Source organism: Saimiri boliviensis, chromosome 19 (assembly GCF_048565385.1).
Source record: "Saimiri boliviensis isolate mSaiBol1 chromosome 19, mSaiBol1.pri, whole genome shotgun sequence".
NCBI classification, from domain to species: domain Eukaryota; kingdom Metazoa; phylum Chordata; class Mammalia; order Primates; family Cebidae; genus Saimiri; species Saimiri boliviensis.
In genome coordinates this window covers 27,158,880-27,184,895 of record NC_133467.1, presented here as the reverse complement: position 1 = coordinate 27,184,895, position 26,016 = coordinate 27,158,880, and the positions used below count along the sequence as shown (strand labels likewise).

The window sequence follows — 26,016 nt, the reverse complement described above, 5'->3', positions numbered from 1 at the left end:
GGGCTGGAATCCAAACCCATTCTTCACCTTAGGAGAAAGGCCTTCCCCTGTGCCATTCACTCACTCATATCCCCCTCCCCTTACTCCCGACCTTCTCATCAGTCCCCTCCTCCCCACTCCCAGTCTAAAAGGTTGGAGGTTTAGGAATGTTCAATCTGAGCCTAGCTGCAGCCAGCAGGCAAGAGAACCACTAGGACACAGGGACAGAAGAGCCATGCCCGTGTCTCAAGTCTTTCCAGTCATGTATCAGAGCCCAGGTCAGAAGAATTGGGGCAGCCCTTCCACAGCCACACCTGCAGGAGAAGCCCACTTGCCACCAATGGGTCTACCTGCCATCAACTCCTGGGCAGAGCCACTGCTGGAGTTCCAGTGCCAATATCCTTCCCTCTGCCACCTAGCACCTGTCCCAGGCCAGCGCACATGCTTCACACCCAAAGGGAGAGGAGGTGGGACAGTGCTGAGAGGCTTCTAGGTCAATGAGACTCAGGTTGCAGAGTGAGTGGTAGCAGCAGCAGCAACAGCGGTCGCCAAAAGTCCCCAGGAGTGTGGGATTCAGAGCCATTTGGAGCGTAGAGTCAGTATTGACCAAACTGAAGCATCAAAGAGAGATAGTGGTGAGAGACAGCAATGAGAAAATAACAAGAGCCCTGCATTATTGTATGATCGTATGTGTCAGGTGCTTTACAGGCATGGCATCCTTTAATTCTGTTGACCGAGGCAAAAGGAGTTTCACACAGATAATGGGGTACAGAGCTAGTCTTATGAACTCATGGTACCTGACTCTAGAATCCATTGTCCTAACCATTCCTCTCCTCTGCCCATTGAGAATAGCAATCTGTTTCTGTGATTAGGTTTCTAACTTGAGTCCACAGGGCATGTTAAAAAGCCAGGACCACAGCTGCACTGGAATAGACAGGCCAAACGCTCTAAAACTGGCAGATATTAGTGCTTGTAAGTGCTTGGTGCTGGCTGGGAGCTGGGCATACAAAAGTGAACTAAACAGCCCAGCCTGCCAACCTCCCAACCACCACCGCCCCACACCTAAAGCCTATGATATAGCCCAGTAGGAGCTGTGAAAGCCTCTGAGAAGGGCAGAGGCCCCAGAGATGGAAGGGGGCTCAGCAGACCTCTTGGAGGAAGTAATATCTAATCTGAAACATAAAGGATGAGTAAATTAGTCAGGGGTGTGTGGGGTGTATGTGTGTGTACATAGGAAGGTAGGGGAGGGGTGAAGGGCAAAGAATCTATGCAAATGCCTAGAGGCGGGAGAGAGGCTGGCAGGCTGGAGGAAGTGGTGGTGTAGGGACTGGAACTTGGAGTGCAAAGGGAAATGGAGGAAATGGGAAAAGAGAAGCCTTGTCTGTTTAAAGCTGGCAGCAGCATTATAAAATTTGCCTTTGGAATGTTCATCGTGGCTGCAGGGTGCACATGAAAAAGAAACGGCTTTAGCCACTAACCCTCTTGCAGTGGAGGATGGGGAAAAAACATTGTTATTTCGGATGTAGGGCAGGGCTTCGAAGCAGGGCCTAGAGAAGGCTAGTGGAGCGTCTTCCTGCACTAACTCACTCATGAAGGCCCTGTTAGCATGCTCTCCAAGGACAAGGACCAGGGATGTGGCTAGAGGCTCATAGGGTAATAACCCATGTCTTGCCTTCTACTGACCCATATGACCCCTAACAGAGGAATCCATGTGGCACACAGGCAGGCACCACCCTTGGGCTGGCAGATCTGACCTAGCCAAGAAGCAAGCCCAGGGCAGGTAGCAGCAGAGCTCACCATGTCTTCTGGGGAATACGGCAACCCATCCTTCTGCCTCTGTTCTGTCCTTCTCCGGTCAGTCCTCCCCACTGCGGTCAGAGGCATCTGGCAAAGAACGTATCACATCACAGCTCTGCTTAACAGTCTTCAGAGCAGCAATCGGCAAACTTCTGGAGGTTTAAGCATGATTTAAGGCAGTAACACCAAACTGTACCTCGTGTCCTTGCATTCTTCACTTTCACACATTCCCGTTTAAAAAAAAAAAATCATTTTTTACTTAACAATGCAATAGATGAATCACTAAAAACATTATTCATTTTATTAAATCGCACCCCTTAAGGATGAGTAGATTCGTCAGGGGTTTTTAACATTTGGTGTGTTGACATGGGCAGCATGCACAAAGCACAAAAGTGTGTCCGTTGTGTTCAACGCACTTGTGTGATTGATTGAGTGGAGAGAGCTGAACTCGCTGCATTTTTCATGGAACACCATTTTTATGTGAAAAAAATTACTGACAAACTGTGGTCATGCAGACTTACATATTTAATAGACATTTTCTCAAAAATGAGCAAAGTGAACCTGTCATTTCAAGGAAAAAAAAACTGACCATTTTTGTTGTCAGTGATAAAATTTGAGCATTCAAAAGAAAATTAGAATTTTGGAAAATTTGTATTTGCCTGTGAGCACAACAGCTCTCCAATACTGAAAGACTTTTCTGGTGAGCTCAAGGGTGACATTAAAAATTTTTTTTTAAAAATATGACGTAACGAATGCACCATGCCTGGGAAGATCTGCCTAACTGTGAACAGTATTTCCAAAAGACCAACAAACAATGTTACAAAAATCAAGCATGGATTAACAGACACAGCACAAGATTGACCAGTGGATTTTAAAAAATAGATCTTAGTTTTTTAGGACAGTTTTAGATGTAGAGAAAAATTTGTGAATATAATACAAGGAGTTCCCACATAACTAACACCCAGTTTCCACTATTAACATATTTTATTAGTATGATACATTTGTTAAAATTAATGAATCAATATTGATACATTATTATTACCTAAAGTTCATATTTTATTCAGATGTCCTTAGTTTGTAGCTAATTTCCTCTTTCTGTTCCAGGACCTCTTCCAGGATAGACCTTACATCTAATCATTATATCTCTTTAGGGTCCTCTTTGTCTCACAATTTCTCAGACTTTCCTTGTTTTGATGACCTTGACAGTTTTGAGGGTTACTAGTCAAGTGTTTTGCAGAATGTCCCTTACCTGGGATTTTTCTGATTTTTTTCTCATGATTAGACTGGGGTTATGATATTGAAGATGAAGACCATATAGGTAAAGTATCATTTTCATCACATCATATCAAAGCTACATACTATCTATGATTGCTGATACTGGCCTCAATCACCTGGCTGAGGTAGTGTCTGTTGGGTTTTCCCTCTGTGAAGTTACTTTTTCCTCTCTTTTTTGTGGTGAACTCTTTGGAAGGCAGTCACTACAACAGCTCACATTTATGGAGTGGGAAGTTAAGCTCTGCCTACTTGAGGCACAGTATGCATATAAATTATTTGGAATTCACACAGAAAATTTACCTCATCTCTCTCCTATTATTAATATAATCATTCATTTATATCAATGTGAATTTATGGATATTTTATGCTTTAAGCTCTAATTCAATACCACCTTAATTGTATTGCTTAAATCGTTTGAGCTTTGGCCACTGGCAGCTCTTTCAGTTGGTTACTGTGTCCCTGCCTTTGATATACCCGCATTGTTGTGAGTTGTGGGGGTGGTGTTTGAGAACCTCCTTACTTTCTGGCACTACAAGATGCTCTACACTCATCTTGTATATTTTAGGCTCCATTCCCACAAGATCAGCCATTTCTCTCAGGAGTCCCAGTTCCTTTTACATTAGACAATAATATTAGAAACCAAGATCTAGGTAAGGGGTTCTGATGTATTTTAGTGTAACAGAGAACATGGTATCAGATGCAAATAAATTTTAAAAAACTACAGTCTAGCAGGAAATAACTAGTCACCTTTATGTTTGCCCCTCACCTGCCTTCCACGGTTAAGAACATCCAGAGTCAGTTCACGTAGAGCCGCCAGCTGGATCTAAATTTAGCCCTAATCCTGGGGCCTAAATAGGACAAAGCAAACGCAATTATCCAGTGAATTCAAAGAGTGTAGACAGATACTATAGGTAGTGAAATGTAGGAAATATTTTATGCAGGCTAGTGGTCAGATTTACCCATATTCCAAAACTCTTTGCCGTGATTCTTTTTGAACAATGACGCACAAACTTGACCAAGTACTTGTTCTCTCATTCTTCTAGCATTTTCTTGCTGGCAGGTAGCAGAGTAAAAGGAGATAAAAAGAAGAAAAGAGACATGATGCAAGAAAAAGAATTCAATTTGTGGTCCACTTGGCCAGTAAAAGGCAGTTAAATGCTAATAAATTTTACTTGCAATTGAGCCATCTGTTCAGATATTCGAAGCTAAAATTACAAGAACGTCCTTTTGGCCACTGACCCAGTGTTTGAAATTCTGTGTCCCAGGCTGGGTGCAGTGGCTCATGCATGTAATCCCAGCACTTTGGCAGACGGAGGTGGGTGGATCACCTGAGGTCAGGAGTTCAAGATAAGCCTGACCAACATGGTGAAACCCCATAGCTACTAAAAATACAAAAATTAGGTGGGTATGGTAGCACATGTCTGTAATCCTAGCTACTTGGGAGGCTGAGGCAAGAGAATTGCTTGAACCCGGGAGGCAGCGGTTGCAGTGAGCTGAAATTGTGCCATTGCACTGCAGCCTTGGCAACAAGAGCGAAACTCTGTCTCAAAAAAAAAAAAGAAAGAGAGAAAGAAATTCTGTGTCCCAAATTGTCTAAATGTGTATAGTCTAACTAACATAGCCACTTCCTACATGTGGCTAATGAGCACTTGAAATGTGGCCAGCTGGACATGTTGAAATATAGCTTAAGGGATATGTTGTGTTTAATAAAACATATTATTAAAATGAACATCCATTTCTTTTTATCCTTTTCACATGGCTATTGGAAAATTATAAATTACATAGGTGGCTGATGTCATATTCCTATTGGACACTGTGGATTCAGCCTCAACTCGCCACCTGACACTCAGGTTAGCCACCCCTCTTCCCTATTCTCCTGTTCACTTGGCCAAAAACTCCACCATTTAACTCCCAGCCACGGGGTCCTCTGCCTGTTTTTGCAAAGCAAGGTAATTAACACAAGATCACTCAGAGCAAGCTCTTTCCCTCTCCTGATAACATCATGTGGAACTCCTCACCTAAAAGGCAATCTCCAGGTAAATCTCAGGTTGGTTATCAGGCAACATCTGAGGACAAAGGAGGGGTTGTTGATGGAGTGTTGCAATTCTTCCAGGAAGGTCAATCCCAATCCATCCTTTCTCCTCTCCTCACCCTCCAGCACCTGAGCAGACTTTCATTCTCCCTGCAAACCTCTTCACAAAGAAGACTCCCTCATCTCTGAGTCTCCTCAGTCCCCTGCTTTTCCAGAGTCTCATTAGCAGCTGTGGAATAATGGCAGGCGTGGAGCAGCCTCCTTAGAGCCTGCTCTGGGGAGCTCCCCTCACCAGGTTAAATCCCAGGCACACGCCTGACATCACACAGGGCTGATTAAAATCCACTTTCATGTTGTGCTTGTATTTGTCAAAGGAGGACAGAATGGGGCAGGACGTACTCAGTATTCCCTAATTATTTTTCTGTTATACAAGGGCAAGACATGGATGAGTTAACATTTCTTATTTACTGTGAAGAAAATGAGGCTGAGAAAGATTTAGTAACTTGTCCAAATTTATGTTTAAGGAAGAGAACCAGGATTGGAAACCAAAGTGCTAGCTCCACATTTTACATAGCTAATGGCTATGTTTTTCTGCCATGGTCTTTTATTTTTTCAATGTTTTATTGACATATAATATTCGCACATTTTTATGGGGTATGTGTGATATTTTGTAACATGCATTGAAGGTATGTGTGTAGGGAAATGAAGAGAGGTTGGTTAATGGATACAAACATACCCAGTTAGTTAGAAGGAAGACATTCCAGTGTCTGATGACAGAGCAAAGTGGCTACAGTTAACAGCTATGTACTGTGTATTCCAAAATAGCTAGAAGTATTGGGCACTGCCATGTTCTCAGTTACTCAGGCTCCAAACGTCATTAGCTCTCCCCGCTCTTCTTCCCTTGTCTGATCAGTGATCAAGTCCAATGACTCTTGCCACTGAACCATTCCTGAAATAAGTGCTCTTTTATCCCCATTCTCATTGCTGTCCACCAGGGCATTGCTTTGCATCCAGAGTGACTATAATATTCGCCACCACATTCTAGGCAGCTACTGATTTTGCACTTCTATTCCTCATATCAATCTGACTAGCAGGCATCTTTATCCACATTCACTGATAAACAACAATTCAAAGGGAATGGATGAGTGGCATTGTGTGGCGGGATTATACCTTAAGTATGCACTCTTCCCATGCTGGCTTCCCATCTCAATGTCATGAGAAAAGAAATAACTGAAGCCATTTCTAAGTTGTGTTGGTTTATCCATTGACCAAGGTCTGATGAAGGCTGAAAATTTTAATCCAAAAAATGTAATCCAAAGAGGCACAGTGGAGAAGGGGCTTAGGAGTGACTTTGTAGGTTTGAACCCTAGTTGCTACAAATATCTGATTGCTGGAGCTTGTAGTAAACAAGTATATTTATTTGTCTTATATAGTCTTATATATTTTGTTAAATAAATATGCTGTAAATACTTAATAATGTACCTTATCTCCATACTAACCTTTAAGTTTTCTAAGGGTAGAAGCTGTGTCTGTCTTTATCTCATCTCCTAGTAGTGCCTACTTCTGGCAGATGCTCAATGAAGGTTTGTTGAATTGAATAATTTCTGATGCCCAGTGGGTGAAGTCCAATCTGTTAGAGAGGCATCTGACGTCTTTCCCAATCATTGCAGCCCTAATTTCATAGCCTTGTGCCTGTCATTTCTCAACCCCTCTTCCCCATGCCTCCAGTGTCCAGCCACAGTGGCTGTCTTCCCCATAAGCAGTGTGTTTTGCTCATGCTCTAATTATTTCCTCTTTGTGGATTGCCCTTCTCCACTCTGCATTCCTGGCATTCTCATCTTTACAGGCCCAGGTTAAATGTCACCTCCACCATGATGTTATTCCTAACCCCCCTCCCCACTGTGCCTCTTTGGAATTCTGCATATGCTTTCATTAAAAGCCCAATTCTAACAATCCATTTACAAATATCTTCTCCCCAGCTAGAGAGATACTATGTAAGATAATTTCCAAAACCTAGGGTGACAGGCAAATGTATACCTTTAAAATATTATTTTATCATAGGAGAATTAAGCAAAGACAAAAGAGTGAGGATCAGGATATAGAAAGATGTTTTAATAAGAAATATAACGTAGAAAAGCATTTCCCCACTTAAAAAAGAGATTCCTGGCTTAATTAGAGGAAGAAGGAGAAAGGATGAGAACCTACTCAGGCTTCCTGCTAAGGCTGTCAGAAGACCCAAGAGAAATTACTTCACAGCATACCCAGGTTTGCCACAGGACCACAGCAGTTATGCAGAAGGACATCAATGGCATTGACTATGGTGAAAGGTACCTCAAGGTGATGGCAGAGAGCCAGCAACTGATAGGTCCCTTCCCTTCCTCTAACTGCTCTGCCACCTTGGCCTTACCCAAGACCCAAGACTACAAGTGGCCATGAGGTTTGAGAGGGAAACCCAACCTTGATAAAACTAGACATTAGGTTGCCATATAGAAAATAATTATTTTTTTAAAAGCTGAGTTTTCAAACTAAAATTCATACTCATAGTGACTGTCACAGAGACAGTTCTTTAAAAGTTTGTCTTAAATATTGAGTGGATACTGAGTGGATGAATTAATAAAAACAGATAGGCCATACAAGGGCAGAACTTTTTATGGTATGCCTAATGAGTATTCATTTGTTGAAATTTTAGAAAAAAAATGCATAAGTGTTATTTGTCATTTCACCACTTGTGGCCTCCATTCAGGGGACCAACTCATGGCCTAATATAGTTTCTCCAGCTCCAGCCATCACATCTGCATTCCAGCCAGGAAGACAGAAGTGACACAGAAGAGGAAAAGAACACTTGCCAGCTGTTTTTTAAGGAAGGGACCTAAAAGATGCTATATGATACTTTTGCTTCTGCCCGCTAAAAATGGAGGGTCTTATTTTAGAGGAGAATAGATTATGAGGAATTACTAGTAGCCTCAGCTGCACCTTGAAATATGGTACCTTTTATCTGTATTAGATAACCACTGGTAACATGCTCCTGTCATCAACACCTTCATCATCAGCATCGCTCAGTGACTCAAATTCCACCATCAGTCAACCCATCACTCCAACCAGAATGGTCTCTATATACTCACACATAAATATGCCTTGGAACCTTTCCTCCATACTTTTACCTACGCTGGTCCTTTTGTTTGGAATGCCTTCCCTCCCCCTCTCTACCTATCTAAATTCTACTCACCTTTGAAGGCTCAGTTCAAGCCCCACCTTCTTGGAAAAGCCTCCTCTTCCCTTCTTTGTCCCCAGAACCTCTTTTCTGAACTCCCGTAGCTCACATTATCTACACTAGTCATCTGACTCTTGGCATATATAGACATATATGTTTAGCTCACATGCATGTCTTTCACCTTCAACTAGATTGTAAGCTCCTTGGAGGCAGGAAAACTATCATGACTTCTTTGCATCTTTCGGAGTGTCTAGGCATGCATATGCTCCTAAAACTTCTATGTACCTCACTACTGAGAAGTTAGGGTTGCGGGCATTAGCATAAGACCATGAGCCAAGAGAAATGAATCAGAAACTCGGCTCTAACCCTAACCAGGTCTGTAACCCTGGGCAAGGAACTTAACTTCTCTGAGCTTCCGATTTCTCATGTGTAAAATACAGAAAAACCTGTTTAACCTAATCCAAAGGGCTATGTTAAGGAATACACAGACACACACACACACACCCTTGGCACAAGGCAAACACCACAAAAAAACATATGTTTGTAGCTTCTGTCCGAGTTTTTGTTTTGTTTTGTTTTACTGAAAGCAATAGAAACCAATAGCTCTCGCTAATTTAAGCAAAAAACAGTCTTTATTGGAATAGCAGAGCAGATTGCTCACAGAATCAAAGCGTGTCTGCAGTCCAGACCAATCTTGGAAATGTGGTGCAGGGTGGCTCTGGAGCCCAGGCAGCAAGAACTGTTTGACCAGCTTGTCAGGTACATTGCCAGAAATGACCTAGCTCCAAGTTTCCAATGTTGTGCCATTCCATGAGATTCATGTTCTGGGCAAGACTGGTTGGCCAAGCTTTGGGTATATGCTCCCACTCTGTGGTTACAGCAGATCAGATCACCTTGACGCATAGTCCCACAAGGACTACCTGCTCACAATGGAGGAAGGACAAGTCCTCAAAGGAAATCAGAGTGATGTTATCAGAAGTAAGGTGAATGGATGCTGGGTGGTCAGAAAGCAGCAAATGTCCACTACAGGGCTTAATAAACATGTGTTGATTGAGTGACAGTGGCCCATTCCTTTGATTCTGAAGACATTTTTCACTAAGACAGTACAAGGGATTTCTTTAGACCGTATCAGTGAACAACTTGGAGCACATCAGTTTATCAGATTCTTTCTACCAATGGCAATTAGGACAAGATCTTAGAGAAAGGAGAAACAGAATTACTCCTTGATGGAGGGAGGACACCAGGAGAGAGAAATAAAGTCTCAGCTCTGTCACCACATGCTCAGAGAAATCTTTTCTGACCTTCCTGACTAGCTCAAGCCTCCCTCCATTCTACTTTCTTGTAGTTCTGTGTCTTCCCCTCTGTGGCTCTTAATACAGTGCAAGCTAAATTTTAGTTTTTGATTAATAGCCCTTTCTCCCATAAGTTGTAAACTCAATGAAGGTAGGGCCAATGTCTTTCTGCTCACTTCTGTGTTTCTGTTACATATCCCAGAGCCTGACATATTCTAGATGCTTAGTAAATACTTGTTGGATGGATGGCAGGTGAATGTATGAATGAATAAGGTTCTAAAAGGGCCAGAACAATTAGTCAGCTGCACAAGTATCTAGAGTAGGTTCTTCCAATCACAAATCAGGGACAGGCTCCATCTTTTCCTTCCCAGGAATATGGAGTGGCAGGAAAGAGGTTAAAAGTAGTGGCAGAGTAGCCAATGCACCACCCACGAGGGGCTGGGTCATGCTAGATTCTTTCCCAGAACCCTCCCCTGGTGGGGAGAAGGCCCATAAGGTGGTGGTAGCAGTCATCCACAGCTGCCAGAAAAGAAGTCATTCACACTGTGATTTGGGGCACCCCTTCCTTGCCATGGGCAGAAGGAAGCATTGCTTATGCAGGTGTTATGCTTCCCACGTGGCTGATCTGTATGTGCCTCCTGGGACAAAGTCACAGCAAGCCCTTCCATCTGTATGGCACTTCAAAGTCTACAGATCTCTGTCCTAATTCATTTTTAGTTGTGTTTTGTTTTTTGATGTATACAATAACTTGTAAGACAGGCAAGTGTCATTGGCCTCATTTTATAGATGCAAAAGTGAAGGCTCAATATATTATTAAAACTTTACATCTAGGGAACTTCCAATCCAAGTAATCTCCTCATCATCCATGTGTAGAAGGCATATACTTTTAGTATAAAAAAATATCAAGGCCTTCTTTTGAGAGCTAAAGATAGCTCTCACCTTGTCACTGAACATAATGTTGAAACATGGTAAATGAAGGGATCCAGGGAAACAGTGCGTCAAGTTAGTTATGATTCAGCTGTAATTCTTGATGGCAGTTTTGTTGTTGTTGTTAAATCATATTAATAGGTTTCATTCTACTTTAAATTGATTTAGAGAGAAAAGGAAAGAGATAGACAAATGTTGTTTTCATTTGCAATTCAGTTCAAATTTATTTTGTCTTTGAGTTTTGAACTAACAGATTAACTTCATTTTCTTCCCATTTTTGATTCATTTTAGGTCAACTCAGTTTTCTTCAGAGACAGCCTAGGCTCAGGCCTTTTGAGGTGTGAAGGCTCAACCTGTGGATCCAGGCTCTCCACTCTGAGCCTAGCCCTAAGGCCTTCCCCCTTGTGCAGGTCATGAAAAGCAGGTGACAATAGGTGGCTGGAGGAATCTCCTATGACCTGACCACTCCTCCTTGGGGGTCAGAATTCTGAATGTGTCTTCATTATTGGAATTTTATCTGCATGCTTTAAAACAAACAGAAACCACTCCTTCATAATTCTGGCTCAGGCTCTGTAAGACACACACTGAGATTTGAGGAAGTGATGGTGAGAAAGTGTTGCCTTCTGAGCTCAGGTGAACCAGGATGTGTTCTTCTTTTTCTTCAAATAGGGTATGAGACTCCCAGCAACCTTTCATCAATGACCAAACCCCAAGAGCAGGATTGGCCCATGGCACAGCAGCTAACACTCATCTGGCCTTTACCACACTCCCAGGGCAGAGCTAAGTGCTTTGTGTGTATTATCTCACCTGTGCTCACAACCCCCATGAGGTAGCAACAAGTACCATCCATAGGAATCAACTCAGCAGAGTGAAGGAGCCTGCCCAAGACCACATAGCTAGTAAGTCCAGGAGCTGGAACTGCAATCTAGACTCGTGCACTTCCAATGGGAAGGGGAAAAGATGAATGAAGACAACCAATCCACAGTGAAAGCCGGGAAGCCAGGAGCAGAGCCTTCCTTGTGCATGGAAGAGAAGTGTGCTGTAACCCAAACTCCCTCCCGGGTATTTTATGTGAGTAAAAATATTAATTTCCATTGTGTTTGAGCTACTATAATATTTGGGGTTTATTTGTTGCAGCAGGTAGCATTAGCCCAAGTAGTCCATGCAGGCACCTAACCCAGCCTTGTAGGCTTCAGAAGGCCAAGTATGCTGATCCTGAAGGCTAGGTAGTTGCCAATTAAGCAAACAGGAGGGGTAAAGGGCTTGTGCCCATGCTCCCAACTCCCTGGAAGCCGGAGTTAGGAACTAAGACCAGCCCAGTGGAGGCCAGTTTGAGATAAGGCTTCCTCAGCGGGCTCCTCCTGCCAGCCTGACCTTACAGTGCACATCTCTCTCCTTCCAGGCCCTCAGCAAGAGGAAGAGCCAGCTTCTAACATATGGTGGGTGAGCCGGAGGTGGGGGTTGCAGGATTTGAACAATTGCAAGTGGGGAAGAAAACAGACAAAATGTAACACCACCCTGTGAGAATGTCTCCTGGTCTTACATCCACATTGCTCCCTGACTTCTTTTCTCCATAGTCCTAATTGCCCACCATATATCACATTTAAAATTGTTGAGAACTTTGCGAGACTCTGTCAGGGAGCTGCTATCTGCTTCCTGGCTCTCCCATGCTGGCTGGGCATCAGCCTTCAGTCCTGCATGAGAAATCCTTCTCCTGCCTTGTCACTCTGTTCTGATTTCCAAGTAAATGTTTCCTCATCACATATCGCAAGCTGTTCTGCCCTGAGGGAACTTCACGGTGGTGGTGGAAAGCTCCCACTGCCTCCTTCTGTAGGGTGTTTGGTAAAGGCTGGGGTCTTTGTCCATCTCGGCAAGAAGTTGAAGACCCTTTTCTCCTTATGTTTTGCTGTAGTCATCCTTTTCAGTCATTCAAAGCTTCGCCATAAGATCATCCCCACTGCTTTGTAGACAAAACTCCCACGTCCCCCTGGTTCCCTGCCCACTACACCACCCCTGAAGAAACAACAGCTCATTTGTAAGAGGTTTTTAATTTCATCTTGGTATGCCATTAAGGAGTGGAATAAGGATCTCTATTCATTTTCACTCACATAGTATCTGCTACATTCTCCAGCTGGTCTTTTATGCAGAAACCTGTGGGGTCATACAGCATCTGCATAATTTTCACTCACCAGACTGGTTTGGGTTTCTTGGTGGTTTGCATAAATTATAAACAAGAGCACAAAAATCACACAACATAGACTCTACCATAAGGGGACATGTTCCCTCTGGCCTTGCCAGAGTGATAGGGACATGTCCCTGTATTCAAGTCTCCAATGACGTCCCCAGAAGTGAGGCCAAGCCTGTCCTGGCCCCTCTCAGATGGGTCCACAGTGACCCTCTGTCTTCCCCATCAACTCATTCTGGGTTCCCAGGAGGTTTCCTAGCACAGAAGGATCCCATCCTAGCACCATAACTGGAGACCAGGGTGTAGAACTGTCCCCATGTACAATGGCTGCTGGGTCTTCTGTGCCGAGGATCAGAAGAGTGAGCTGGAAGGAAGAGCCGAGGGTTCCCACCAGACCCTTCTGCCTCTATGAGCTCCATGAGGTTATTTAGAAACAGAACCTCTAAAGCAAAGGGCCCCAAACTTTTCCTTTCAAGAGCCAGACAATACAGATAGCAAATATTTCAGGCTTTCCAGGCCACAGACAGCCTGTTATATATTCTTCTTCTCTTTTTTTAAATGACCTCAAAAAAATGTAAAAACCATTCTTTGCTGGCAAGCCAAAGAAAGCAGGCCTGCAGGCAGGAGTTTGCCCACCCCTGCTCTAGAACACCACCAGGCCTTCCTCTGTCCCCTCAGCCTTCACCTCCTTCCCACTCCGGGACTGTGGCATCCCTCTGAGCTGCTCTGAGCTGGTGTCTCCTCCAGCACAGCCTTTGCAGAGGGACTTCAGCAGGCAGAACCGCCCTCAGGAGTTCAGGAGCCCTCCAGCTCTGCAACTCTACATACCCTCCTTTGCCAAGTGAGTGGCCTGGTTGTATCTTAAACAAATATCAGATATGATTCTCAGCTCTGCTCACGTGTCCTGGAGATGAATTAAGCCTTGGTGTTTCCCACTGAGGTAGGTACATACTGTTAGCCTCATCCACACTTGCAGATGCTAAAGCTCAAGAGCTGAACCAACCTTCCTAGCAGTGCCCAACAACCACTTGTCAGAATGTAAAAGAAAGCCCCGGAGCCTGGGCTTTACATTTTCTCAGAACATGATCAGGGATTATTCTGTCCCATCCCAGCCTAGTGATTTAACCCCAAAGAGAGCAAGAATGCAAGAGAAAACACTGTCAGCCATACAGAATTGCTTTCCACACCTGAAAGACACTCTGAAAACAGAGTGAACCCAAGCACTCAAAGCTATGGGGCTAGGTGGAGCAGCCCTCTCTGCCCTGCCGACAAGTCTCATCAAACTAAAAATAAAGTTTATAAAAGTAAATTATCTCATTTTATAACTTAAGTGCATCAAACATTTCCTTAAATATAGTTCACACTGAAAATAAAGTTACTTTTGCTGTACAGTTGGTGTCTGTTATAATTAGGAATAAACTTTGAGGGTAAAATATGAAAGGTTACACACTCACACACACATCTATCTATCTGTCCTTCTGTCTATTGATGTGTAGATGGATAGACATATGCACCTCTTGACGAAAGCTTCCCCAACATGGTGGGAAGTTGTTAGGAGTCCCTAAGTATCTAGTTTGCATGAGAATATCTATATTAAAAGTCCCTGTCCTTAACGATAAACACATCTTCATATCTAACGCTAAGACTCTTATTAGAAACATTAAACTATGCAATCCATAATGTATTCAGTCTTTGGAAATGCTGAGCTACACCATATCATTATACAACAGCATCCCCAACAAAACTCCCTCCCCAACCCACCTCTTCCCTGGCCTCCCTGTCCTAAAGCCAGCGACCCCTCACAGAACATGGTTGTTCCATATGGGAGCCTAGTCACAGAACTCTAGGGGAAGACTCAAGAGGTGAAGTAAGAATTCTGCATGGAGTACAGGTGGTCAATGGGGTTTCCCACTCTGGACTGCAGAGGCCCAGCTTCTGAGGTTGCTAGGAAACAGTCACCCAGGTTACTGAGGGAGGTGTCGTCGCTATCCAGGTCATGGAAAAGGGGCTCAGCACCTGAAATGGAGACAAAACACTGGCATGAGGGTCTGGAAGAAGTGATTCATTTCAGTGCTAGGATATTCAGCTGAATTCAACAAGTGTGGCCTGACAACATGCCCCAAGTGAAACTTTCTATGAAAAGTCTATATTCTATTTTGGGAGCTCGTGTTCAAAGTGCAACAGGTAAAAACAATCTAAATCGGGATACAACAAAGTGCTAAATTGAGTGAGGCATAAGCAAATGTCACAGTGTCTAGACAGGGAGTGTGGGGGGTAGGCAGGACATGTCACCAGAGGCTGGAGAGACAGAGGCTCCTACGGGACTTGAGCCTCAAAAATGATGCTTGAAGGAAGGATGCTAAAACCAACAAGCAAAAAACACAAAAGCTCTTCCAGTGAGGCTAATGAAAACTCCTGTGATAACATCTGTTCTTCCAGACACCAGGGGCATACTAACTATCTGCTGTTACCCAAAATTTGTAACACAAAGAAAAGGAAAGTTAGGTGCCTACCTTCAGCTAATTTATACCTTTGATAGGGAAGCCAGCAGGGCACAATAGTGGAACAGCTGAGGAATCACTGCAAGCAGGACCTGGAGGCAAGGGATTTTCTGCCTCCGCATCAAGTAAATGGGAGAAGTGAAAACTGGAGTTTACACAACTTGTCATGGGGCTTTAAATATTCATTTTATTAAATGACTCAATCACAGGGATACTTTATGTGACACAACCCCTGACACTCTGAAAAGAATTTGCAAGAAAATGTATTTGCCCTGTTTTCCCACAGCTGTGGAGTGAAGAATGGTACAGATGTGACCCATGCCTTCTAAGGGAGCCAAGAGGGAAGATATCACTGAACATCCAGTGAACGTGGCTGACCCATGAAGGGCTTGTCAAGGGCCAAATCTTAATAAATGTTTGCTGAATGTGTGATATAGGAAGGTAGGGGTGATTTTAACAACAGAATTTTTTTTTTTTAATGAAGGCAAAAAAGAAGTTGTTTGACAAAAATCTATGCGCTGTGGCATGAATCTCTGATAATAATGTTGTGAAGCCTTGCTACATAAAATTATTTTTAATATAGGCCAATGCATTATGTACACCACTAACCTTCTCTGTATAAAAATGTGGTGGCCTATACTTGGCTGAGGTTGAACTTGAGCCTTCACTCCAGAACTCACCCAGGCCATACCCTGGGTCCTCAGGCCCCTGGTTGTTGTCCACTAGCTTAAGCACAAAGCTGGGTAAGTGGGAGAGTCTCAGCTATCCACATATGCAGCATTTAAATCAATGCCATTTTGGGTGGGGTAAGATGGGTATAAGGGAGATACTTTTCACTTAAAAAGTCAGTTTATGTTTCACAAGTTATATTAGAGCACCTATTAGTATCCATAGTAGGATGGTCCAGTTAGGAAATTTGTTTTCTGTGCTTTTTATATCTTTTTCTTCTTTAGGTAAATGTTTGCTTAATGAAGCCCTTCTGTAGCACTGATACTACTGATATCTGGCATGAAGCACCAGAGTGTGGAATTCTATCACAACAAGCAAGTCTATAAGGAGACACAACCTCCTATCTAAAACTAACAAACAAGAAGCTTTGAAAACAAGATAAATTGAAGTGTCGCTAATGAATACACATGCATGTAGGTCTCTGTCCTGTAGCCATTGGTTAGGTGACTCTAGCAGTATCTTGTAGGGCACATTATTCTGCTTCGAAGCTTCAGTGAGCATCTGGGAACTGCGTAGATGTGTTTAGGAGGGAGTGAGAAACCCGCACAAGTTGTGAGAGGGCCCAGGGTGGGGGAGTTGAGTCCCTCTTACCATAAGGGTGCATGTGGTCTCCAGGCATCTGGGGTGGGGTGAGACCCTGCCGGAAGGGATCTGAGCTGTAGACACTCTGCTCGATAGCCAGGAGCTGCTGTGGGGTGGGCAGAGCCGTGTAGGGGTTCATGATTCCTTCCATCCCAGCACTGCTACCACCATTTGTCTGAGCTGTGGAACAAAGAAGCCAGATCATTCTTAATGTGCAGCCTGGCATGTGATTTCCCTGAGTCCTGATTTGCTCGTTTATAAAATAAAATGGGATGAGGTGACATCAGGGCTTCTAGTCTTTGTCCTACCAGGGGCCATCAGGAATCACCTTGGAGGATAGGAATGGGGTAAGGGCTGGGATGTTGAACTTTGAGCACATTCTTGAAACATATCATTTCAACAAAAGGTTCTGATGTTAGCCACATGTTTAGAAGTCACTGGAATAGATGAATCTAAGGATCTTTCTATGACAACCCACTATGAGCCCATCAGTCAAGTGGGAGTTGTGACACTGACCCAGTTGACCTCATGGGGCTGATAGGAAGAATCCATAGGACTGGATATGTGCTTTGAAATTATAATTGCTATGCTTGTAGATAGAATTTTATGAGAAAAGCGGGCTTCAGTTCAGTTCCTGCCTCCACATCTTGCTGAGGTTCTCTGAACATGGGAAGAACAGAGACCATATTTCCCACCAGCCTCCGCTTTCTAAATACCTTTGGAGCTGCGTTTAGAATTATTTAAATGAAGTCCAAAGCAATAGGAGTTTGTGTTCTCATAATGCTTTGATGCATTCTTCTCCCTTTGAAATGCACAGAGGACCTGTGAGATAGGATCCACAGGCATTCGGCCCTACCCTAGGGATGCACACAGCCTGAGGCTCAAGGAAAAGATGGTCCCACATAAAAGCCTAATGGTGGAGCTAAGAGCAGAACTCAGATCTCACCCACTTGCTGCTCTGCCCTTCCCTGCACCCATGCTTTGTTTTGTTTCTTCTCTCCCTAAACATAGACCTTGTTGTTAACATACTGTTTAGTCTAGAAGGTAAGAAACTAAGGGAACTCCTGGCTACAAAAGTCACATTCTAGATTAAGCATAGACCCAGTGTCAAGCACAAAGCTGGGTCCATAGGAAGAGAAGAGGCTCTGTGGAGCGGCCTGAGAACTAGGATCACATTCCACAGACTTCAAAGTGTCGGTCCACAAACCAGCAGCAATGGCACCACACAGGAGCTTGTTAAAAAGGCAGAATCTTGGGCCCACCAAGACCTTCTTTATTAATCAGAATCTGCACTCTATCAAAATCCCAGGTGACTTACATGCACATTGAAATGTAAGAAGCCCTGCTCTAAGATACGGACCATTCAAGGCATTCTGGATAGCTGAGTTGGGGAGCAGGGGGGATATCCTTTAAGAATGACATTGTTCTAATACAGTAATTCTTGTTTTGTTTTTCTTTTAACTTCCATGAAGTATCCCACAATCTGTCCCTCTTTACCATCCTCCCTAATCCTCATATCACCCTGATTTGTTGAAAAGTAGATCTGGATAGAGAAGAGGAGGCAGCAGGCCTGCGGAACACAGAGCTTTAGGCCCAGCCCCATCCCTTACTGATCTAGGGCCACATTCAGTCTCGCAGAGCCTCGCTTTGCTCATCTGTGATATGGGGATAATAACAACTTCTTCACTCGCCTCCAGGAGTGGGTGTTATAAAAGTCAAGTCAGCATGTGTGAGAACACTGATCTACAAAAGTGCTCAACAAAGGAGGAAAATATTATTTTACTATCATTATTTTTACTACTTTACATTATTTCGGAAAGAGGAAAGTCATCGAGGTGTCTTCTATTAAATCAATTAGGCTGGAAGGAGAACTAAGCAAGATGAGAAACTGAACATATCTGTGACTTTGCAAGTAGTCCTGACACATTCCCCCAGACACTGTGGTGGGATCAGGCACAGACACCGTGGATAAGGTTAGTGCCATCCCCAGTCAGCAGTTCTAAGCCTGCAGCTCAGGCGCCCTCAACTCTCTCACAAGTTCCTCATGGCTCAGTCCTTCCTTGAAGGCCTTATCTCTCCCACGGGTGTGATCTGGGCTTCACTGAGTCCAGATATGTCATCCAAAGAGCTGGGTAGTGGGAGGCCCCTGGTAGGAACAGCCTGGATCCCAGCCAGAACTGCCTGGGAGGAAGTGCCAGCTTACCAGAGCTCAGCCTCTGGGTGTTCTGCTGATCTTGCTGCTGCTGCTGCTGTCGCCTGGCCAGCTTCTTCATCTGATAAGGAGAGGACCATAGGATTAGAATCAGGTGATCTGCAGCATGTTCACACAGTAAGGGAGATCCTGGAAACAATGCCTTCCTGGGGAGAGGGCTTATTTGCAAAGCTCTAGTTTTTACTTAGTAAAGGAGCCACAGTAGCCAACCCCATGTGCAACAAGCATTGCTGAGAGCTCTTCTACTCTGCAGCAGTATAAAGACAGCTGGCTGGGAAGCAGGGGTGCAGCTTGTCTTAGCAGGAACAGGGATTTTCCCTCAGCAAATAAAACTTGCTGCTTGTGTTGTGACAGTTTTACATTCGGTAATAAGTGTGTGACTGTGAAGTCTACAGCCCAGCCTAGACATATAGAACAAGAGGATACTGACAGGGTGTGATTTGGGGTGAGCCAAGAGGCCGTCCCTTTCCCCCTCCCTGTCTGCTGGCCCTGAAGTTTGAGATGAACCTACCCAGAGATTCATGCCTCTTCTAAAGCACCCCACTAACACACAAGCCTCCCTGAAGGAATATTTTAACCCAATGTTTCTCAAACTGTGTTCCATAGAACATTAGGGTTCCAGGAGATGTTGACATATACTTTGATTATATGTATGTGTCTGTGTGGAGGAAACACTAGATTTCTGTAAAAAAAAAATTTTATTGCGAGATCTCTCAGAGCTTTAAATGTGCCCCTGTGCTTTATGAATCCACAGGCTATAGGGGATCTGCAACACATTGCACCATGTAGTCTTTCCCTGGTGGAATAATACATCAGCAGCCCTGTTCTGAAGACATCGGTCAAGGAAATGCTACCTTAACCAATCATGATCAAATCATGAGATAACCTGTGATACTGTAAAGTATATGTTTTTTTGTTGCCCGTCTTTTTGGCATACAATTCCTAAAATTTTTGTTCTCTCCAAAGTGTTGTCTTTTTTAATGTTAATGGTTGACTGACAGCTATCAGCCCCTAGGTAGCTTCAGGATGGAGGCTGATTACTAGAAAGACCAAGGTATAATAAATGGTTGGAATGTTCAGTCCCACCCCCAAACCTCTTTGGAAAAGGGATGAGCTGAAAGTTAAGTTGACCATCAGTGGTCAATTTAATTAATCATGCCTACATAATGAAGCCTCCATAAAACCCCAAAATGATGAGGATCAGAGAGCTTTCAGACAGCTGAATACATGGAGGTTCCTGGAGACTGGTATGCACAGAAGAGCATGGAAGCTTCACATCCTTCTCCCATTTCTTACCATATGCATCACTTCATTTGCATCCATTGTAATATCCTTTATAAAAAGCAGTAAATATAAGTAAGTATTTCCCTGAGTTCTGTGAGCTGCTCTAGCAGATTAATTAAACTCAAGGAGTGGATCATGGGAATCCCAGCTTATAGCCAATTGATCAGAACCACAGGTAAAACAACCTGGAGCTTGCAGTTGGCATCTGAAGAGGAGGGCAGTCTTGTGGGACTGAACTCTCTACCTGTGAACTCTGACACTATTTCCAGAATTAGAAGACACCCAGTTGGTATCCACCACACAACTGATTGCTTGCTTGGCATATAGAGAATATCTCCACATATTTTGTCACAGAAGCATTCTGTGCTGATTGTTGTAGTGTAAGAGCAGAGGAAACATAGCGTTTGTTTTTTTTCTCGTATCTGCCACTGAAGATCAGGGCTCTTGAGAAACAGCATAGGACATATGTATTTTTAGAGGTAGGAAGATGAATGAGTAAAAGATCTAAAACTAAAATCATGATGAGGGAATGTAGAGCTTGGTCAGATCCAGAGGACAGTACGACAGCTTGGGCCTGTATTAGTGAGGGTTGGACCCGGTAGAAGTGAGAAAAGGTACTCATTCCACCGTGTCATAATGTTGTCTTGGACCAGTCATATGCATGCTACTTCTAAAATAACTCTGGTATTTGCATTAAATAAATATAAATTAAAGAACATGCTTTTACCAAAAGACAAAGAAAGGCATTTATTCATACACATGGCTGGCCAAATTCAGTCATGGCCTTAGGAATATGAAAGCCATTTCACTGAAATGAATGCCTTCTCTCTCCCCTACTGCAGGGCTGCTGTGGCCAAAATAATTATTGATAACAGAATTTCTGAATCAAGAGAACTACTCTAATGAGCAAAGGCGAGAAAACCTGGCAGCAAGAACAATGTCCTACTATGATTATTTCAGGAAACCAGCAACACAAGGAAGATAAAAGGAAGAAGCAGGTTACCTTTGCTCTCTGGTTCTGGAACCACACTTGGACAACACGGACACTCAACCCTGTCTCTGCAGCCAGAGTCTCTCTCACCTTGGAAAAATTGAACATGAGAATTATAGACACATCTCAAGGTAGAAGGTGGAACACTTCCTATATAATAGATGAGGAGGCCAAAAGACTGTATCTGCACTAGGAGTTGGACAGTTGTTAATGTTGAGGATAAACACAAACACAAGAACACTGCTTCCCTTCAGACAGAGTCCTTCACCAGGTAAAGAAAGAAAAGAATAATTATTAATTCACACATGCATTCTCAAGAAGTGCTTCTGGATTTCTCTTGCTGGATTTCTGTTGTGCTTTAGCTACAAGCCATGCATATACATCAACCTACTTAAGGAGATCTGAGAGTGAAAATCACTTTACAAAAACAAATGGTTTTCTTTTGCTCTCCCCTCTTGCCTAAATTCATTGACCTACATTTTTGGTTTTGTCCCTCATATCTCTGGGTAACTTAGGGTGTTTCATGAATATCCATATTCGTTGCTACCCCAAGTGAGCCCTGCCCAAAATTAATAAGATAAGAGTCATCTGGAACTTGGCAGAGCCAGGTAGACAGCTCTGAGGTCGGCACTTGTGACAGGGCTGTGGCGGAGACAGGACGACTGGAATCCAGATGACAAAGTGGTGTATTTCAGCATCTGCCCACCAGACAGGCACACAGTGAGGGGCTGGCAAGGTGTCGAGAAGGGGCAAAAAGCACAGATTTTCAGAGGGGGCCTGAGAGGCACTGCTCTCTCTTGATTAGATTTTAGGGAGGAGATGGGATTGAAAGAGCTCCTTGAATAAACGTGTGAGTAGAGCAAATGGAGGCCTTGAGAAATGCTTCCCCTTTATCATGCCTCTCGGGGCAAGGCTTAGAAGGGGAATGATTAGAACAGGTTTTTACAGCACATCCTTCTGCTAAGCCAACTAAAATAGGAGTGTACACAGGGGCCCACCTCCACCTGCTGAAACCCTATCCATTCCTCAGAGGCCCAGCTCAAAAGCCACCTGTTCCTCAAATCCTTGCCTGATTGCTCAGACCGAAGTGAACTTTCCCTTCACTTGGATCCCGGCTGCCCCTCTGTTATGGTCCTCAGAGCCTCCTCTCTGCTATTATAATAATGTGTACATGAATCTCCTTCTTGTTGGTTACCTGGAAGCTGCCCGTGGACAAGCACCCAGCACAAGGGCATACATAGGCTGGGAGTTTAGTATACACAGAAGAAGTGAATAAATAAGGAAGATCTTAATTTGTCCTGGTGTAAGCCCAATTTGGGGGCATTTCATTTTCTACCAGTACCTCTCTTGGAGCATAAGGAGCTGCAAGGGCAGAAAAAGGAAGAGTCTGCAGCTCAATGTTTCCAAAGTTCAGAAGTTGTGATAGGCTGACCTACTGCTCAACAAATACCTATCCTTCCCTCCCCTGCTCTGTGGCGGCTGTGTGCTTCACCACTGCACCTACACTGAGCTGAGCCCATACCTTGCTTTGGCCCATGGGATGTTATGTGTCTTATATCCAGCAAGAGGTTTTCAATGGGCTTCCCACTTTGACTTGGCCTCTTGCCTCCTGCCGTCCTCATGAGAACAACATGCTCAGGAGGGGACTGCTCTTTCAGCCTGGACCCTCAAATGACAGAGGTGGAGAGAGCTGGAAGCTGCATCCTGCTGTGCCACAGCCAATGCACAGCCCAAGAGAAGAAAAAACATATTTCTTGGGAGCCACGATGAATTTGGTTGTTTTGGGTTTTATTGTTTGTTTGTTTGTTTTGTTTTGTTTTTTATCTATCACAGGCAGAAAAAGATGCAGAAAAAATAATTCTAACATTTTTTCAAAATGTATTTCCTTTATGAATTTTAATAAAGAATATTCTATTTTCTTCTTATTGTGTAAAAGTAGTACTCAGCATATGATAGGCAGTCAATAAATGACAAGTACTTAATAAATGGATACTGCTATTTATAGCAGAGACTGCTAATTGTCCCCAATATCTATTCTCTCTTCCTCCTATGAAAAATTGAATCACAAAGTTTTAGCTTGGTCACCTAGATTGACTCATTTTCTGATTTCCCCTATAGGAAATGTGGCCACAGGGCTAAATTTTGGCCAACACATACGAATAGAAAAGATTTGAGCAACCCCTGGATACACCTTACAAAGCAGGCTGCTTGCCCTCCATTTCCTCTTGCTCTACCCTGGTGGCTGGAAACATGGTGACAACGGGAGCAGCCACTTGGACCCAGGAGATGGATAACAGAGCCACCTGCCAGTCTTGCCTTGCTCACCTCTGGACTGTGACAGAAGAGAATAGACTCCTGTTTCATTAAACCACTGTATTTTTTAACATGACTGTTAACAGCAGTCCTATTTGAAATAGTCCCAAAAACCCAAACACCCATCAACAGGTGCATGGACAAAGCAACACCTATACAGCAGAATGCTGCGATAGGAATGAATGAATCCCCAAATTACCACACCAAGTGGAAAAAGCCAGACTCAAAAAAGAGTACATACTGCAAGCCACTGTATTTTTATACTCTTCGTTTTCCAGCGTCTGGGTCTACACCACAATGGGCACCTATGATTATCGCCGTTCCCTCTGCTCTCCATGGAATGAAAGGTGTGAGCCAGGGGCCATTTGGAGTTGGTGTGCATGCATGAAAGCTTGAGGAGAGTCTGCAGCCTCCTGGCCACAGCTTAGTGATCTCTGGAGTCTCCAACAGGGCTCCAGCCACCTGTGCAGGCTCTGTCTGAACAGCCTTCCTCACCACTCTGACCCCCAATGCCCACTGAGATCCCAGACGGGTCTGAGTGCACACAGAGAAGTGGGGCCCAGCTCCTTTTCCTCCCTGCTCCCTTCTGTACCTTCCTGCAGGGCTTGGAGGATACTTCAAATGAGGCCTTGAATGCTCGCCTCTGTTGAGTTGTCAAGATGGTTCTGGGACGTTTGGGGCGCTTATGGTCCTTGCCTTCCTCAGCAGTTCCTTTCCCTGCCCCATGGGCTGACTTGCAAAGACTTTCTTCATCATCACTTTTACCTAAAAGAAGCAAAAGACAATGTTGTGAGTCCCTGAAAGCCAGTTCCTATCGCTGTACATTATTCCATAGCATGGCCTCCGGGTCCACATTTCCAGGATGGCTTTACATATGAGAGTAATAACCTGTAAGGTATTGATTTGAAAGCTTCCAGGAAGAGGCTAAGAAAAATATTTCTAAAACCCAGAGCCAGGCAGCAGAAAGTTCACCATTACACTTCAGAGCTTTATCACAGCACGTTATCCTGGCTCCACATTTACCATGGCCTTGGGCAGTGACATGGTTTTGCTCCGGGTCCCCAGAATTGTAATCCCCACATGTTGAAGGAGGGATCCTGATTGGATCGGGGGGCGGTTTCACCCATGATGTTCTTGTGACAATGAGTGAGTTCTCACACGATCAGATGGTTTAAAAGTGTGTGGCTTCTTTCACACTTTCTCTCTCTTGCTTCGCCATGGTAAGACCTGCCTTCTTCCCTTTCACTTTCTGCCATGATTGAAAGTTTCCCGAGGCCTCCCGAGTCATGTAGAACTGTGAGTCAATTAAACCTTTTTTATTTATAAATTACTCAGTCTCAAGTATGTCTTTATAGCAGTGTGAAAACGGATCAACACAAGCAAGTTACTTAACTCTCTAAGACTCAATGTACTCTTCTGCAAAATAGTGATATGAGAGAATCTACTTCATTAGGGTTACTAAGGATTAAATGAGTTTATATTAATACAGTATTGAGTGCCCTAAATGCCAATGAACCTTGATATATAAGTTCTCAATGAGTGTTGATAATCAGTATTATTTCTTAGATGTCATTTTTTAAGACTAGACCTACACACTATGTCTGAAACTCTACTTACTGCCAAGTGGTAGAAAATATTATGGATAAAAAGGCCATAGAGAAAAGCATTAGATTAACTGCCAGGACAGACAACTCAGAATGGACAGATAATACTGATAATTCATCAACATTGCTTGTCTGTAAAGTAAATAACTCCCTATTGTTAAAGTAATTGTCTAACTATTTGAATTACTTCAGCTCTATAAGCAGTGAACAACACAAGGGTTAACTTTGAGAAAAAAATAATAAAACCTCTAGTATATGTTACATTTCTTCCAGGCTACTTCTTGCATTCCACAGACATCACACTCTTGAGAAGGTGCTTCTAGGGTCTGGGATATACCGGTGTGAGAGAGGTTTTTTATTTTTGGCATTAAGAGCCATAGGCAGGCTGGGTGCAGTGGCTCATGCCTGTAATCCTAGCACTTTGAGATGCTGAGGTTGGTAAATTGCCTGAGCTCAGGAGTTCTAGACCAGCCTGGGCAACATGGCAAAACTCCTCTATACTAAAAATACAAAAAAATTAGCCCAGCACGGTGGCGCATGCCTGTAATCCCAGCTACTTGGGAAGCTGATTCAAGAGAATTGCTTGAACCCGGGAGGTGGAGGTTGCAGTGAGCCAAGATCACGCCACTGTACTCCAGCCTGGGTGACAGAGTGAGACTCTGTCTCCAAAACAAAATAATAATAACAACAGCCATAGGCAATTCTATGTCCAAATGGTCTAACAAGAACCTCATTTTTCTCTGCATGCTCACAGAGCTCAGCTGCCCTCTTTTCTCCAGTGAAAATCTTTGTCTCAATGGCTTTCCCCTGTGCCAGTCCCTTCTGTCCACTTCAAGAAAGCAAAGATGAAAGGACCCACTGTGTGTGAGCCACACATACCTTTTTCTTTCCTCCTGCTCCCCTCTGTGAAGGATGCTCATGGGCATATGCTGTTTTAGTGTAGACATTAACTGAGTTCTCATTTTTGGCTCTGCCAGAGCCAAAAAAAAACGTATTTAATGTCCAAAAGGACAATGGCTTCTTCTTTCATGAACATTTGAACATATAAGTTTGAACACGAAGGGAACACTAAATTGTGAGTTTATTGAGGACATGGCTCTTT

At 43.6% G+C, this 26,016-nt stretch overlaps 1 protein-coding gene across 1 annotated transcript in view; it reads right to left on the bottom strand.

Annotated features, from left to right (window-relative positions):
* Positions 1 to 14,539: 14,539 nt before the first annotated feature.
* The window catches only part of LMX1A (LIM homeobox transcription factor 1 alpha), a 151,195-nt gene continuing 139,718 nt past the window's right edge, over positions 14,540 to 26,016 (bottom strand). Inside the window, exons 4-8 of the mRNA XM_003928067.2 lie at positions 23,903 to 24,075; positions 21,010 to 21,087; positions 18,714 to 18,783; positions 16,520 to 16,690; positions 14,540 to 14,714 (exon numbers count right to left, since the gene is read on the bottom strand). Of these exons, the coding sequence (XP_003928116.1) occupies positions 14,554 to 14,714; positions 16,520 to 16,690; positions 18,714 to 18,783; positions 21,010 to 21,087; positions 23,903 to 24,075 (653 nt within the window). The 3' untranslated portion in view covers positions 14,540 to 14,553. The remainder of the gene's footprint in view (positions 14,715 to 16,519; positions 16,691 to 18,713; positions 18,784 to 21,009; positions 21,088 to 23,902; positions 24,076 to 26,016) is intronic.